We start from the raw sequence: 15,523 nt of genomic DNA on the forward strand, positions 1-15,523 counted from the left end.
CCAATTAACTTGCATTAATCATCATGACTGAAAAGCAAACAACACACTCTCAGCAAATATTTATCATGCTCCAAACTACCATGAAATTTAGTGATGATGGTTAACTGAAGATACAGGTTTGTGCAATTAAAATACGGTCTAGTGACTACTGTAATTTACGCTGCAAGTAGTCATTGTCAGTGACCTGGTAGTGAGAACGAGATTTGCTTAGATATTGTTGACAGTAAAGGGAAAAAGTTATCATCTGTAATTCTCTTTTCCATCATACAGGCACTCTCATGGGGTTTTTTGGGGGTTCTTTTGTTGTTCTTTTTTTTAAAGTTGGCCTACAAACTCTCTGGTATGTGAAGATCTAAATTTGGTAGTGAAGGTAAATCTTAGATGAACAGTGTTGTCAAGGGTGGTGAAGAAAATGGGGTTTGCATTAAATTGCTGCTCACTGACAATTGCACACTTTGCACTGACAAAGGACTTTTGGCTTGACTTCAGGAAGCACCCAAGGAGAAGTATGCTTTACTTCTGTGGAAAATCTTTGTTTGAGATCCTCAGAAAGGCAAGGACCCCTGCAGACCTTGTGTGGACAGTCTGGGGAGCTGGTGCTTTCAGGCAGCAGGTAGCCCCAAGCAGCTGCCCTTTAACAGTTCCCCATGTGGGTAAAGCAGAGAGAGGAAATTTCACTTTAGGCAAATAATTCCTTGGTCTGGATTAACTTTTATGGAGTTTGAATGGCTGCTTTCTATAAATCAGAGGAATTTAAAAGGTTATAAAAATAATGAAGCCCTCTAACAAGTATTGTAGAAAACATCTGTCGGCAGTTTGGTTTTAAATGATATACAGTTAAAATTCCTACAGATCTCCTTTCCTTGGTTCAAGATCTACTGCACCGAACCTCTTCTATCATTCAGATGACATGTTGTTTCTGCCTGATTTTTCTTTCATATTTTATCAAAGAACTCACAATAGTATGCTTTATATTTTCTTCATTTTACACGATAGACATAGAATTGTAGTACCTAAAGCAAAGCAGAGTAGCTTGAACTGTTGTATGTTATGGTTCAATAACCTAATGAAATCTACACCCTTTCTAATTAAGAAGCAAATGTATGTTAGCTGTGAAAGTAGATGTAAGAATTTAACTATATTTTCTTCTCATTATTTTAAAGAGATCAATGCTGAATGTTCTGTTATCAATTAAATGACAAATATATCTTAATGCCAATTTTCTATATTTAAGGAAGAAACACATCAAAGAAGTTCCTTTTTATCCCAGATCCATGAATATTTCTGGCTATGCACACACTGGAAGATTCTACCCTGCATTATCCATAGCAGATGCTCACAGCAGCATATGCCATAAATAAAGTCACGAAGTGAGACAATGTATGTGTTTGTTAGGTGTTTACAGCATGGACCATTGCTTCTCCAAGATATTCACTGCATTAGGTCAGAGAAGTTGGTCTGTGCTCCAAGATGAAGCATGAAGCAAAGTGGGATAAATTCCAACAAAGATTATCTGTACCGTGCATACCAGGCTATTGAAGGAGTCTGGCAGAGTAGGAATTTGTACATACATGTGAGCATTTTGTTACTGCACTGCAGTCTAGACACTGCTGTCATGAACAACACAATGGGGCTCCCTTAGACAAGCAGATAATAAAGGGTCTGCCTACAGACTGCCCATTTTTGTGCTAGGGACAGAACCCATGAATTGGTCCTGTCACAGAGTGGGTAAACCATTTTTCACACCTCAGTGCAACTCTCAGAAACTTGCTGTCAGCCTCAAGAGGTAGACTTAAAATGAGAGGCATGCTCAACAACATGAAGCAGTACTGAAACCTGCTCTGAGAGAATCAGTTTACATAGAAGACAGGGTAATCTGACTGTCTTCCAGTCTGTGGGAACAGACTGAAGCAGTAGGGTTAAAAAACCAGAGATGCACACAAAAGGAGGAATAGAGATATTTTCTGTTTCAAATAAATAAAAAAAGGACATTAACTAGAACTCAGAGAAATGGGAAACCTCAAAGAAAAATACATTATGTGACATTAGTAATTGGACAATGCTGTGGTGAAATCTAATGCTCACAAATCTGTAGAGCCTCTTCTATGCCTGCTTTCTTCTCATTAAGGAAATCATGGCAGATTGAAGAAAATCCATGCACAAGAGGGAAGGAAGACTTTTTAACAATAGAGTGCATCCCTGCATGAAACTTTCAACAATAACTACTTGTGGTTTTAATGGCTTTAGAAGAATGGTATAAAACTCTGATTTTGCCAATGGAAGATGACTAACTGGTGCTTAATGTCTCCTGTGGCATTCAGCTGTGGATGGCAGATCAGGTCCTCCAACAGAATGATTTATGAAATTGGAAAAGTGAAATTTATCGTTTGTTTTTAAAAGAAGCCTCAGATTTTGAAAAGTGACATTACAGGGTTCCAAAAAATGCTTTGCACTGGGAAGATGGTCTGAAATCTTTGCAGAATACATCAGCTTTTCCTCCAAATATTGAGAAAACAATTTCGATAAAGATAAGTAATATGAAAAAATCACTGCCAAGAAACTTGGTGATGTCACAACATAATAGATTTAGATTATATTTGGCATTGTTTCTGGCAGTTGTCTACTCTTGGGGAGATATGGGAAACAGGGCTCCTACTCAGTCATTTTGAGCAAATATTTTCTCTCACCAGAAGCTGAGCTCTGGAGGCACTCTAGCATTTGAAGCAGTCATTTGAAAGCAATCTCAGACTGGAAGCTGAAGGGCTTGCTAGAAAGACTAGAGTTTGAGAGGAACAGAGTTGAAAAAGAAAACTCCAAGTATACCAGCTGAGCATTAACTCTGAAAATCCTCATCATGCCTAAAAAGCAGGCTCCTGAAAGAGAGGGACAAATAAAAGCCTGGTACACATTCGTGTCCATCATTAGCCTGCTAATGACAATACAGTTTTGGTTTAGATCAGAGGCAACCCTTGATGCAGCAGGAACCTGCAGTGGGGACAGTGGGGCTGTCCCACCAGGCTGGAGCCTTGGTGGAGCCTTTGCATTTGTGCAAAGAGATGCACAGCAACCTCCAGGTTAAGCACAAGCACGTGGAGACAAAGGCATGCAGCATGCATGGTTTTCTTAAAACAGTCACAACAAAGTTACAGCTCCTCAGTGATGAAAGTCTGGGAGTTTCTCAATCCTCTCTCTTGCTTTATTTGGAAACAAAGAAAGCAAAATAGCCCAATTTCCCATATTTAGACCTTTTTTTGTTGAACACATTTTCTGTAATGCATTTTAGTGCAGCTTCACTAGATTACTTTTGAAAAAAAAATTAAGCTGAAAGAAGACAAAACCACTAAGGTTTTGGCAAATATGCAGTTAACTATGTCTTGAAAATTTCTAGCAAGGAATGCTATTTCTCTGCATGAACCAGGCCTGGCACACAAGCTTCCTTTAAATTGCTTTCTCTCATATCTTACAGATGAAAATTAGATAATTCTGCTTTGGGGAAGGGGAGAGAAGCAAACAGTACACCAAAAAGAGATATACCATTAAGAGTTGAGATTTAAAGTAAGTAAAACACACACAAGCCTTTGATATCTTCAACAAAACATATTGCTCTGGTATCCTGAAAGCTATTCTCCGGAAAAGTTAATTCTTGTTCCAGCACAGCAAGAGCTAATTCATTCTTTGTTCACCCAGGAAAAGATTAGTGCTCTCTCTGGTGGACATTTAATGATCATGGACATTTAAAATGCCCACCTCCCAAAGCTAATAAAAAAGGAGAAAATTATTATTGCCCTTAGAGAAAAAAATACAAAAAATACTGTCTCATCAGGTTATTTCCTAAGAAAACAAGTCTTTGCAGGCCTGCCACTGCCACCTGCAACACTTCTATGTGGCTCTATGTACACTGAGAAAAACCCACAGGGCTATTTTCTCTCCCTCACAGCTTGAAAAGTAAGTGAATAGCTTGGTTGGCTGATCCTGGGTGGGCACCTTTAGATTACAGTCTGTTTACAGTTTCAGGCTTTGGATAGATTTATTGATAATTAATATTTACCCTGAAAATTCTTCACAGGGAATGTAAAATAATTTCAATAAAATCTTTACAATTAGGGAAGTGATGGCACTAACAAACATTTAGGTTAGTTATGATGGGGATCTGAACAGACACTATATTTAGTTAAGCAGAATAGTTCTAAGAGCAAAAATGTAAAGCTTAGAAATGGTGGCTCATCTGATGTAATGAGGGAAAGCTCACAGACTAAGAATAAGTTAATCCACCTCTTGAATGGTGGTAAACATGGATAATGCATACAGATTCATTTTGGCCACGCTTCAAACTTCCAACCCTTTGTTCTTAAGCCTCACAGAATAGCTTTGAAGTTGAGGATAAAGCTCTTCTAGCACACCATTACCAAAGAACAACCTTCTGATTATGATCTCATGAAAGTGTAATCAATTACTTACACAAGTTAAAAGCGTGGCAAACAGCAAAGGTCACATAATTGGCCTTTATTGAGTCCATGTGTTTCTGTCTTGGCTTTAACTGGCACTCCTGTGTAATAAATATAAATATCTCTCTTCAAAATGTAAGGAATGAATCTTCTCAAAAGTTATGAGCTTCTGTCAGACTGGAGTCCTTCAAGGGTTTCAAAGAGGGATGCCTCCACTTTTGTGTACCGATGTGACAGAAAGTTTGCAGCACCTCTAACTGAGTTTCTTTATTTATTGCTCAGCAGATACTGGTCTTCAGCCTTATTTTACAGGAAGACTAGTGCTTAAAATTTGAAAAGATGCAAAAACTCAACTCTGTCCTGACTAGTCATTAGGAAAGACTTTCTTAAGACTGCTCTCTTTTAATACCTACTGCATGGATTTTCAAATACATTTTTTGTGAAAATTGAGAGTAATTTTTTTCTTATTTCATAGGCTGTCGTTGATCAAGGCAAATTCTAGATACTACTGTGAAAGAAGAACTAAATTCACTACTAAGTGCTTTCTAAGTGTGTTGGAAGGAACTTGTGTGTTTTCTGGAATCACACAGATTTTTCTACTGAATGAAGACTCTGCTAAGTGGACATATGTTGCTGTCATATTTCCACATACTAGAGGCTGCCACACAGTTCTGTCCTCCATAACTATACCCTGAATTACTCAAAGCAAGATGGACTTGTCTTCAGAGTAAAGTAAGGAAGAATAATCCTATCCCCAGTTTGATGAGAACCTGAACAGGTTCTACAAACAGCTTTTCTGTCTTCTGGACTGTTTCCATAGGCAGGGTCAGCACAGCTTCATCCCTTGGTTACAGTACCAGCTTCACAGGTCCAGTCTTCTGAGCTGAGGTCCAGTACATTTCCCAGCATTTAAATGAAGTATCTTGTTTAAAACCAGCTCATCCTTGACTTCCTGTACACTCAAAGGACAGAGACCAGTGCTTGCAGAAGAAAGTTTAGCCCAGCTAGAATCTGATTTACCTGCTGTCTTGAACCACCTTTCTTTCCCTCCCTGGGTGCAGGTGGAGTCTATCTGCAGCATAGGCATCTTCACAAAGCCCGGACTCTGCTGCCTTGACAGAGGGTCAAGCTGAGCTTCCAGACAAACCTTTTAAACACACTTGCAGGAATAAGACCCATTAAGAAAGGCAGGAAGTTTATTTTGAGAAAACTACATCATTCTGTTGTGTTTTTTTTTTTTATTCTGGATAGTGTGACCTATCCTGTGTCAGTCTAAATCCTGACAGGGAGGGCTGGCAGCTGAAAGTTCCCCAGAAGAATCTTTTGTAAAGCAGCCTCAGAAATGAATGTGTGGACCTCCCCAAGCCCAAATTTACCCGTGATAAAAACAGGCAGGAGTCTAATGACAGCAGAAGTCTGCACTCTGCTATAAGACAACTGTCCCATTTGGGATTCCAGAGTCTTGCTAAGATCAGAGATATAACTTACTCCTTGATGAATATCTGTGGTAAATCTGGTCTGCTGTTGCAGACTGGGACCAAATTGTTCTTTTTGTCACTCAATGCATTCCAGATATGTTGACAATCCCTAATTTGTGCTGGTGTCATAGGCTGCTGGAGATTCCCCAAATACCCTAAACCAGCCTTTATCGATGAATGAAGTGAGTAGCACTGGGCTCCACAGCATTTTCAGGAAGAAAAAAATTGCTGAAGGGGAACAATGTCCCACACCACAAACCTTGCTGAGCAGTCATGTCTGCTCTCTACATCACTACATGGCACAGAAATGGCTGAAGAACCTCAGTATGATCCATCACCTACTCTAAATCAGGAAGGGAGAAAGACCTCACTCCACTTACTTCAGACTTTGCAGTCAAGTACAGGAACACATACATATAAACCTAGAGACAGATGTTTCTGTTGGAGTTGTTGGGTTTGGGAAGAGGTGGAAAAGCAAGAGATTTTACGAGCAGTTGCAGAGATTGTGAGCTTTTTACCCCCAGGTCACCCTTCCTCCTGCCCAGAAACTCTCAGATACCTTGTCCTTTAAACTATTTCCTAATTAACATAATTTAATAAATTTATACAGTTTGATTGTATTTTACAGGATGAGGAAGCCCTTACTTTTGGAGGAATAAAGGTATTATATAAATAGGATATGCCTGTTGAAATGTTTTATGTCTAATTCTGGTGTCAGGTGATTCATAGAATCATAGAATGAAAGTAGCAGTGGTATCATGAAACTATAAAAATTATGAAGTTTACTGTAAATATTTGGCGAGACAACTAAAAAGAGAATATTAACTAAGCAGGATATTCACACAGATACAATTCCAATGTGGACGCTGTCAGTGGGCAGGATAAGGTACAGACTTTTTCCCATCAAAGGAAAGTTACAGTTACATCAGGTAAAAATGTGAAACCCATGGTTCTTGATGTGATGAAGACTTCTAATTTTTGCCCTTCAGGGGCAGTATAAGCTGCTCCATCCTGTACCTAACACCAAAACATCACAGGTCTGATCAGAGGGAATCAACATGTTGGGTTACAATCTTTCAGTCACCCTCCCTTGCCAATACAGAAGTCAGATCAAGCCTATGCAATATAAATAGAGGTTCCTGTGCAAAACGGAAGGAAGGAAGGAAGGAAGGAAGGAAGGAAGGAAGGAAGGAAGGAAGGAAGGAAGGAAGGAAGGAGCAAAACAAAAATATCAATCAAGGTAACTGCCAATGTGCTTTGCTAGCAAATCAATTCTCAGCTCTTAGTGTGTTATTCATATCATCTGTTGCTCATGATTAGAGACCCAGATAACTGCATTTTGCCTCTTCTTCCACACTCTCTGAAGTGTGCTCTGCTGTGCAACCTGCCTGTTCTCCCTGACAGTCTCCGCAAGGAATATTGCAGCCACATAACTGCTTGCAGAAACTTTATCTATGTGTGGCTTCACAACAGGAAAATAAATTTGTTTCAACTTAGTAACTCAAGTAGACTCTGTTTCAACAGCTCAATTTATTTCCCAAAACCTCTGCAAGAAAGATAATTGGCTAAGGCTCAAACTTGGCAAAATGAGACCAGTGTTTGCTGCAGTTTAGAAGCAACAGGTTGAAGTTGGAACTTGTACTCCTTACTGAAGGTGTTCAGTGGACTTGATTATTTACCTATGAGGATTTAAGTCTCCAATTCCCTTTGGCTGTATCAATATTCACACATTTGCAAGTTGAGGGCAAGGAGAAAATATTGCAGGAAGAGCTTAACTTCTGTTCATCAACAAGTTGCGATTTGTCCATGTCTTCCACGTGTTCTGAGAAAAATCAGGTTCATAATCACAGTACTGAAAGCTCTGTTCTCTGATGGTCAGGATGGTCCAAGAGCCTGCCCTCTGCTTCTCTGGACAGCTGTTATTGCAAAGGCTGGCCCTCTGGCTCTTGCTTCTGATTTCTGTGCTTCAGTGTTCAGAGCTGGTGACAGATCTTCTCATTAGTGGGCTGCTGTTTGGGAGTTTATTTTGCCTGGTGATGGGCCAAAACCTGGGGCTGGGAGATTGCCAGGTTTGATGTCAGGCATATTTACTTCCTTTAGGATCAGCTGGGTTTAGCTAGCTTTTTATCCAGGCAAAGGGGCAACTTCAGAGGATTTGAGGGACCAGCTCTGAAAGCAGTATTGATCTTCAAGTTATTTATTGAAGTATTTAGCACTAATGACAGCAAGTGCTGAAGCAGCTCAAAGGTAATTGCCCATTTTTCCTTGTATGGCCAAAAAAAGATGGACTCCACCAGCTGATTGGAAAACAAAGCAAACTTTTATTCTAGATGCAAAAAAAACCCCTGGGGTTTTCTTATTGTAAGGCTGGGAAAAAAAATCTACCCCAAATCATTGAAAGCCAGTGCTAAGGTGTTCTATGAACAGAACATACTGTGGTGGACTTAAGGTATCATAGCTGGGTAAAGCTTCCTAATGCCTCTGTACAACACTATCAGTGTCTTTCCTTCATTTATGTTTGGGGTTTTTTTGAAGCAGATTTTGGGTTGCTGCTTCACTGTGAGTATGAGACCCAGGACTGACCTCTGAGGTGGACCACTAGCAACTGCTCTCCAGCTGGAGCAATGCACCTTGCTCATCTAAGTGCCACTTCTTACTTCTGCAGCTGGAACGTGGTGGGAGGCAGTGCTGAAGGTCTGGGCTCCATCAGGCACAGCCCTGCCAGCCAGTCAAGGTGGGTATTACATTTCCACCATGTCAGGGCTACAGTTCACTGATGCAGTGAAGAGCTTGGACACAAATAAACTGTCAAAAAGCAAACAAAAACCTCCCAGCAAAATGAAAAAATCCACAATGGTAAAAGAGATTAGTACAAGTAAAGCAGAATCTTTCAGATGGTGGAATTTGTATAGAAAAAGGCAAATAAAAGAAGAACAAACCTCAACAAGTCAAATGTAAACTCACAGGAAGGCAAAACAAAAGAGATTTTGAGATGCATTTTCTTGAAAGCTTTAAATATCAGGTACTCATTGTTCTGACCTAAGGTATCCAGCTCTTGAAATTCTGTTCAATGTGATGCAAATATCCACTACATAATAGTTTTGAAAACTCTGGGGCACACCATATTCCTCACATATCTGCATGCCCTAGGAAGAGTGTGGTTCCTTACAGGTGCTTTGTATGTACATAAGCCACTTGGCTAGAATCAAGTTGTAGCTACCCCAAAAAAAACCTCTTTGAAAAGTGTGAAAGCAAGAGAAGATGTTAATACATGAAAAAAACTTTCAATTAGTTCAGTTAGTTCTCATTTTTGTTAGTTCTTTCTCTATAGCATTACTTGTTAATGGCATCAACTTTAGACCACTAAGAACATACCTGTGAAACAGTCTGTAAAAAGAGGTGAGGTTGCCAGAAAACATTTTCACTTCCACAAATAGGAAAGAGAAACAGAGGAAGGCAACACAAGAGGAAAGCCTGGATTTTCTTTTTCAGAAAAATTGTTAGAAATAGAGGGAATGAAATCTGTACAATTTCACAAAATATAGACTTGAAGTTTGGGATGTCCTTGTTAGTTCCAATGCTTTTCAACAGTTATGTTGTACATTGCAGCTACTACTGTAGAACTAGTGAAAATACTTTATGACTAGCTTATTTTTTGTAAAAAATGGATTATTTATAGAAATGATAAACAATGAAATCTTGAAGAACTGTTTACTTAACACAAGTTTACACTGCGGTGTAAAAAGAATAATTGTGTAGTTTACACACACGCCATGTAAATTACTATGGAAACCAGATGCAGCTTACACTACAAGGTGCCTTGTAACTCATCTCTGCTGAGCAATAAATCCCCCTTTTTTTTCTTGGCAAAACTTTGAGAAACTTTACTGCTGTTTTCTATCAGCAGATAGAACAGATGGCTGGCACATGCCTGCTCCACTAAGAAAGTGGGATCTCAACAGTATTACTTTGATCCCTGGTGGCATGTCTACAACACTGAGATGCAAAATACCACAGCTGAGTAGAATCTAAATATTAAAGGTTTTGAGCTGTGCTTTTGATTTGAGAACCCCCTGTCTAAAAATCATGCTCACAGTATGTAAACATCTTCACATTCCACATAGAAATTTTGGTACAGAGGTCAGAAAACAAAGTATTTCCCCAGTTTGGTGACATGGAAGTGCAGTCAAGGTGCCACTGAAAATCACAAAAGTGTGAGTTTACGCAATTACCGTGACCAAACTTCGAGAAGAGCCATAATTTTATTGGAAAAAATCTCCTAAATTTTGCATATTAGACTTTTTTAAGCTGAAAAGCATCACTGTAATGACTGGTTATGAATAAGATATTTTCCAAAAAAATCAGTAGTTTCTTTGAAGAAAAGTTTCCTTTGAAGAATTAGGTTTTAAAATTCAATACTTTGTGTTTTCTTTCAGTTTACCAGGGAAATAGCCATGTTTGACTGGAGCACATTATTGCACCACTAATGCCTTAAAATTGGTGGCCTGCTAGCTTTCCTCTGAGCAAGGAAACAAATCTTCCCCCAGCATAGCTGGATATTCCATTTTTTCTTTATGGTCAGGCTACATCTCAGCAATATAAGACAATTTCAGACAATTTCAGCTGAGCTATTCAGGGCTGATGGTCACATTGCTGAGATCAGAACCAACCTCCAGGAGCTGTTAACTACACACCATTCCTGACCTTCACTTTACAATATAGAAATGATGATAAAAAATGCGCTGAAGACTACATTCCCTCTTTCTCAGAGGTGGGCACCTTTTTGATTAACTCAAGGTTGTCAATAGCTCTTTGAGACTTATTTCAGATGTCATGTTATGCATTCAACCAGGCACCATGAGAGGAACTATGGGCTACTCATAGCAGTGGGGAGGGGGAAGTGAGCCACCACAATAATTCATCTGACCACAAATACTTCTCCCATATCTGAAAGGAAAAAAACAGCCTGGGCAGGTTGTGGCCCAGACTGACTGTTTGTCTGGATCAGACCAGAGAATGCTACACAACAAAAATTCCAACTTGCTTTTTGGTTTATTTTTTTCACCTCCTATCTATTAAATCAACTGGACTGCTGCTCTGTCACTGAGCACTTTCTGTCTCGGAAATAATGAACTATTTAATATGGTTCTCTTCCACCAATATTCTCCAGGATGTGAACCTAATTTTGCAGCTGTCAGAATGCCCACTGAAAGTTAAAATACATGTTGGGTTTTGTAGATTTGGAGATTAAATACTTGTCACAAATTCTTAAATGTTGTAGAGATTATGTTATCACTGAAAGCTTTGGTAATTTTCACTAGGGGACACATGTGGAAAACATGTAAACATGTTGCAGCATTAATCACTGTGATAGGGTTTCACTGGGAAGCTTTTTAGCTCAATCTTCCACAGAGGACAAGACCACTAAAAGCCATTGTATTTTCTTTTGGAAAAACCATCCAGAATAAGAGCAAGAAGCACACCAGTGAGCTCTAGTGGTTACATGGATGCATGCTATATACTACATATTATCACTGATTTTTGCTTTTTTAAACCTATCCATTCAAAGAAATTTGTAACTGTCAATTTATGCAGATTACATTTTTAAAGAGAACGTAGTACCTGTAATGTTATGCTTTAATTTATAAGTAGAAGCATAAAGTGCATAAAAACATGACAATCCCATTTTGCAGTACTTTAACATTCTTGTCACCCTCAGCTCATCCTGATTTCACTAGCAAAAAACCTATATATCCAGCACCCTCAGATCCTTAAATTTTGGGTTTCCCCCTGTATTTCCTAATAATTAACTAGAAGTAATGGACTAGCAATTAAAAGTGACTAATGAATGCTTTTTTTTGGTTAATGCTTTCTAGTGAAAATTATCTTGTTTGCTTATCAAATTAAATCTTTTTCACATAAAATGCATTCAGGACACAAAGGTCACTGCATCAGAAGTGTAACACCTAAATGTAGTGAGTTTCAAGCACTTCTGTTTCCACAGAATACAAATGTAATCTAGTCCTTAAAATGTGCCTTTCAAGAAGCCATTTTTGAGGTAGAATATTCAGCCATGCAGGACTGAGAAGCATTGCCACTCCGTGGGTTGAATTATTTACTCACCTCAAACTTGGATTATCATTTATCCCAGGAGTAGGTAGCTGGGATCTGCCCACTGGATATTTATACATCCTAAAGTGCCCTGCAGGGGATCTCAGGTGTGGTGGGTTGACCTTGTCTGGCTGCCAGACACCCACCCAGCTGCTCTCTCACTCCCCCAACTTGTTGATATCAGGACCAGGAACTGTGTAATGCCATGGACATCCTGCACCTACTCAGGAGAAGCCTTGTATCTGTAGACCCAAAAAGGGTCTAACTATTCCTAGAGATGGGGCATATAGTACTGGGAGCCCCCAGACCTTGGAGTCCCAGAGAAACATCTTCAAATTTCAGCTGGGATACAGGGTCAAGAGGTCTATAAGGCACAACACCCACAGAAGAATTATTTCAGTTTTACTAAACAGGAGGCAACAGTATGCTAGTTAACAGCTATTTTGCAGAAAGCAGTCTAGCACTTCAGCATTTCAAATGCCTTTCTTCTTTCAAAAGGTACTAGTTTCCATTTCTTTTCCTTCTTCCTTCCTTGTTTCTCTTTCCCCTTTCTCTTCTTTTCTTTTCCTCTCCTCCTCCCTTCCACTTCTCATTTTCCCTTCTCTCACTTAGGAAATTCCCAGAAAAGTACAGAATAAAGGTAGTAACTTGTTAGCACTTCCCTGGATGTGTTAATGGAAACTTCTAAGAACATGTATACTTAAAACCAAAACAGAACACTGGAAAAAAGTAAAAATATACTCATTTCTTCCCCTCATAAAATATTGGGAGTTCTGGAGAAACACAGAACTTTTTTAACCATTTAGGTATTTCACTTACTAATTATGCTTTGTCTAAGAGGAATTCAGTAATTTGGAAAATAGGAGGAGGACTAATGGGTCAAACACCTTTGCAGCTGCTCAGAAAGGATTTCATCCTGCAAGTGGCATCAAGCAGAACATTTTCCTATACTGTCTTTAAGCCTGTGACTCTTCTCACCGAAATCAGTATTGGAACCACCTTTTCCTAATGACCTACCTGTAGGCAGCAAAGGAGGGAGAGCAGAGCACAAGAAGGAAATCCAAGAGGACAGTGTTCAGTCTAACATCTTGATCACCCATTTAAAAAAGAGCTAGTTTTATCATCAACAGCAACTGAAGCTGGCAGAGAAATGGAACAGAAAACACAGTTCCAAAAGACAGCAATTATTTCTAGGTATTTAAATGCCAGCCCTGAGCTCACAAAGTTGTTTTCTCTGTAAAGCTTGATGGGAACACCAAAGACCTAGAGCAAGGCAGCCTTCGTGAGCAAGTTTTGTCTCTCCACATTCACCTTCCTCTCTGGAGGAAGGGGTGAAGCACTTCCTAAACCCAAAGGCTTTGTGAGGACAGCAAAAATTGCAAGGGCATCAGACAACACCTTGAAGCCAAACAAGTCCTGTAGATAGAGAACTTTCAAAACAACCAAAACCACAACAAAATTTGTGAAGCTGCAATTAGCTGAATTATACAATCAATGATCACAATTTAAATGGAAATATTGTTTCATCTCTACAAAGTTCTTTATTGTATAAAGTCAATGTTCAGCACTGTAAAAATGAAATAATTTTTTCCAGGATTTTACGCCACCTTGTTTTTTCTGTATCCATGATAATGTACACTAACAAGTTTCAGCTTTATGTAAATTCAACATATGTTGTCAGTGTGTCAAATCATACATATGTTTCTTCACAAAAATATGTCACAGATTCTTACATTTTCAACAAAAGAATCCAACAGGATTCAATAAACTGCAGATTTATGTGGTTTTGCAATTTAACTTGGTAAAATTAAGCCCACAGAAGAGAATTGCTATTTAGTAGCACTACAAATTAAGCCTGCACATTTAGTACATAGAGATCAACGAAGAGCTGTAGCATATGTTCATAAGCTAAGCCGAAAGAAAACTGCATCCACGGAACTACCGTCCGGTACAAAATTTTACGGCAAGTACAGGCGACTGGGGTGTTCCTAGTGAGTTCAGTCTCACGTCTCACCAGCCTGAGGGTTCTCCGGCCCGGGCGGCCCGGCGCTCCCACGCACCTTCCAGCCCTTTCCCAGCGCGCTTTCCCAGCCATCCATCCCAAGGCGCTGGCAGCAATCCCTGCTCCCCGAGCCCCCCGCCCGCGCCTCGGACCCCCGCACCCAGGGCTGCCCCAGCACGCCTCGGAGAGGCTTTTCTCAACTATTCCAAGGCCAAGCCACCTGCCTGGGTTTACAGAGCGTCCCCCGCCCCTTGCCGCGGCCCCGTCTCGGCACCTACCCGTCCCGTTGCCTGCCAAGTGAAGTTCATGGCGTGGATGCCGACGGGGATGGCGGGCATCCTCTGCTGGGCTTTCCTAAAGTCGTGGGTGAACGGGGCCATCTTCCCCTCGGACACGATCAGAATATCCTCCTCGAAGCCTGCGGAAGGCAAAGGGGCGCAGTGCTCGGCAGCCCCGCCGGGCTCGGCTCCGGGCTCCCGCCCGCCGCTCGGGTCAGCGGCCGCACTTACCGATGAGCACCCGCGCCTGCTGGGCGTCGATCCACAAGTAGAGGGTGTCGGGCTGGCGCGGCGCGGCCCGCAGGCTGCAGAGGCTGAGGGCGCCGCAGAGCAGCGCGGCACAGCACAGCCGCCCCGCCGGGGCCATGCTCCCGCACCGCCCGCCCGGGGCTCGCCGGCTCCGCTGCCGCTCCTCCCTCCGTCCCTCTGCCGCGGGGCGGCCCCGGCGGGGCGGCGGCAGCGGCGGGGCGGGCGCGGGGAAGGCGGCGGGCGGCGCCGCGGGCGGCGGGGAGCGCGGGCTCGCTCGGTCCTTCCCCCGCCGCGGGGGGCGGTCAGCGCTCCGGGGCTGCGGGTGGCCGCCCCCTCCCGCAAGAGCAGAGCCGAGAGCCGGGACCGTGACCCGCACCCGTTCTGTCACAGGGGACCCGTGACACCGCAGGGTCGCACCCTGCCGCGCGTCCCGCCCCCCTCCCTGTGCTCGCCCTCCCCGCAGCGACACCCCGGCACTCCGGCCGTCACCGTGGCACCACCACCGTCGCAAATGAGTCGCTGGAGTCACTCGTGTCTGCGTGAAGAAACGAAGTCCTTGTGTAGCCGCCCCCCGGCACACGTGGGGTTCGAGTCAGAGATGGGGGGAGCATCACCAAGCCGCAGGTGGGCGCGGTGCGGCCGCGGCTGCAGCGGGGACCCGCGACACTGCACAGGTCAGCCCTACAGCGAGCCGTCATCCGGACAGTGGCACGGGGACACGCTTCCCAGCGCCAGAGAACGACGCACAAAATGAGGCGACGTGCTAAAGGAAGAAAAGGCTTTCACCTGGCTTTTGTCCCAAGGTCTTGAGAACAGTGGAGACTGAAAAGCACTGAAATGTTGCCATTTACACAGAAACTGGAACTGGCTCAATATAGAAACTTAGTAAAGTATGAAAGAATCTTCTATTCAAAAAATTATTTAAACAGAATCACTCCTTCTAAAGGAATAAAAAAATAT

The 15,523-nt window shown here is 41.8% G+C and overlaps 1 protein-coding gene across 1 annotated transcript in view; it reads right to left on the minus strand.

Annotated features, from left to right (window-relative positions):
• Positions 1-14,692, minus strand: part of WIF1 (WNT inhibitory factor 1) — a 37,728-nt gene extending 23,036 nt beyond the window's left edge. The window contains exons 1-2 of the mRNA XM_054276971.1: positions 14,546-14,692; positions 14,315-14,454 (exon numbers count right to left, since the gene is read on the minus strand). Coding sequence (XP_054132946.1) covers positions 14,315-14,454; positions 14,546-14,681 — 276 coding nt within the window. The 5' untranslated portion in view covers positions 14,682-14,692. The remainder of the gene's footprint in view (positions 1-14,314; positions 14,455-14,545) is intronic.
• Between the last annotated feature and the right edge of the window lie 831 nt (positions 14,693-15,523).

Source organism: Melozone crissalis, unplaced genomic scaffold (assembly GCF_028551555.1).
Source record: "Melozone crissalis strain CALT ecotype California unplaced genomic scaffold, PUWL_Pcris_2 ptg000004l_1, whole genome shotgun sequence".
NCBI classification, from domain to species: domain Eukaryota; kingdom Metazoa; phylum Chordata; class Aves; order Passeriformes; family Passerellidae; genus Melozone; species Melozone crissalis.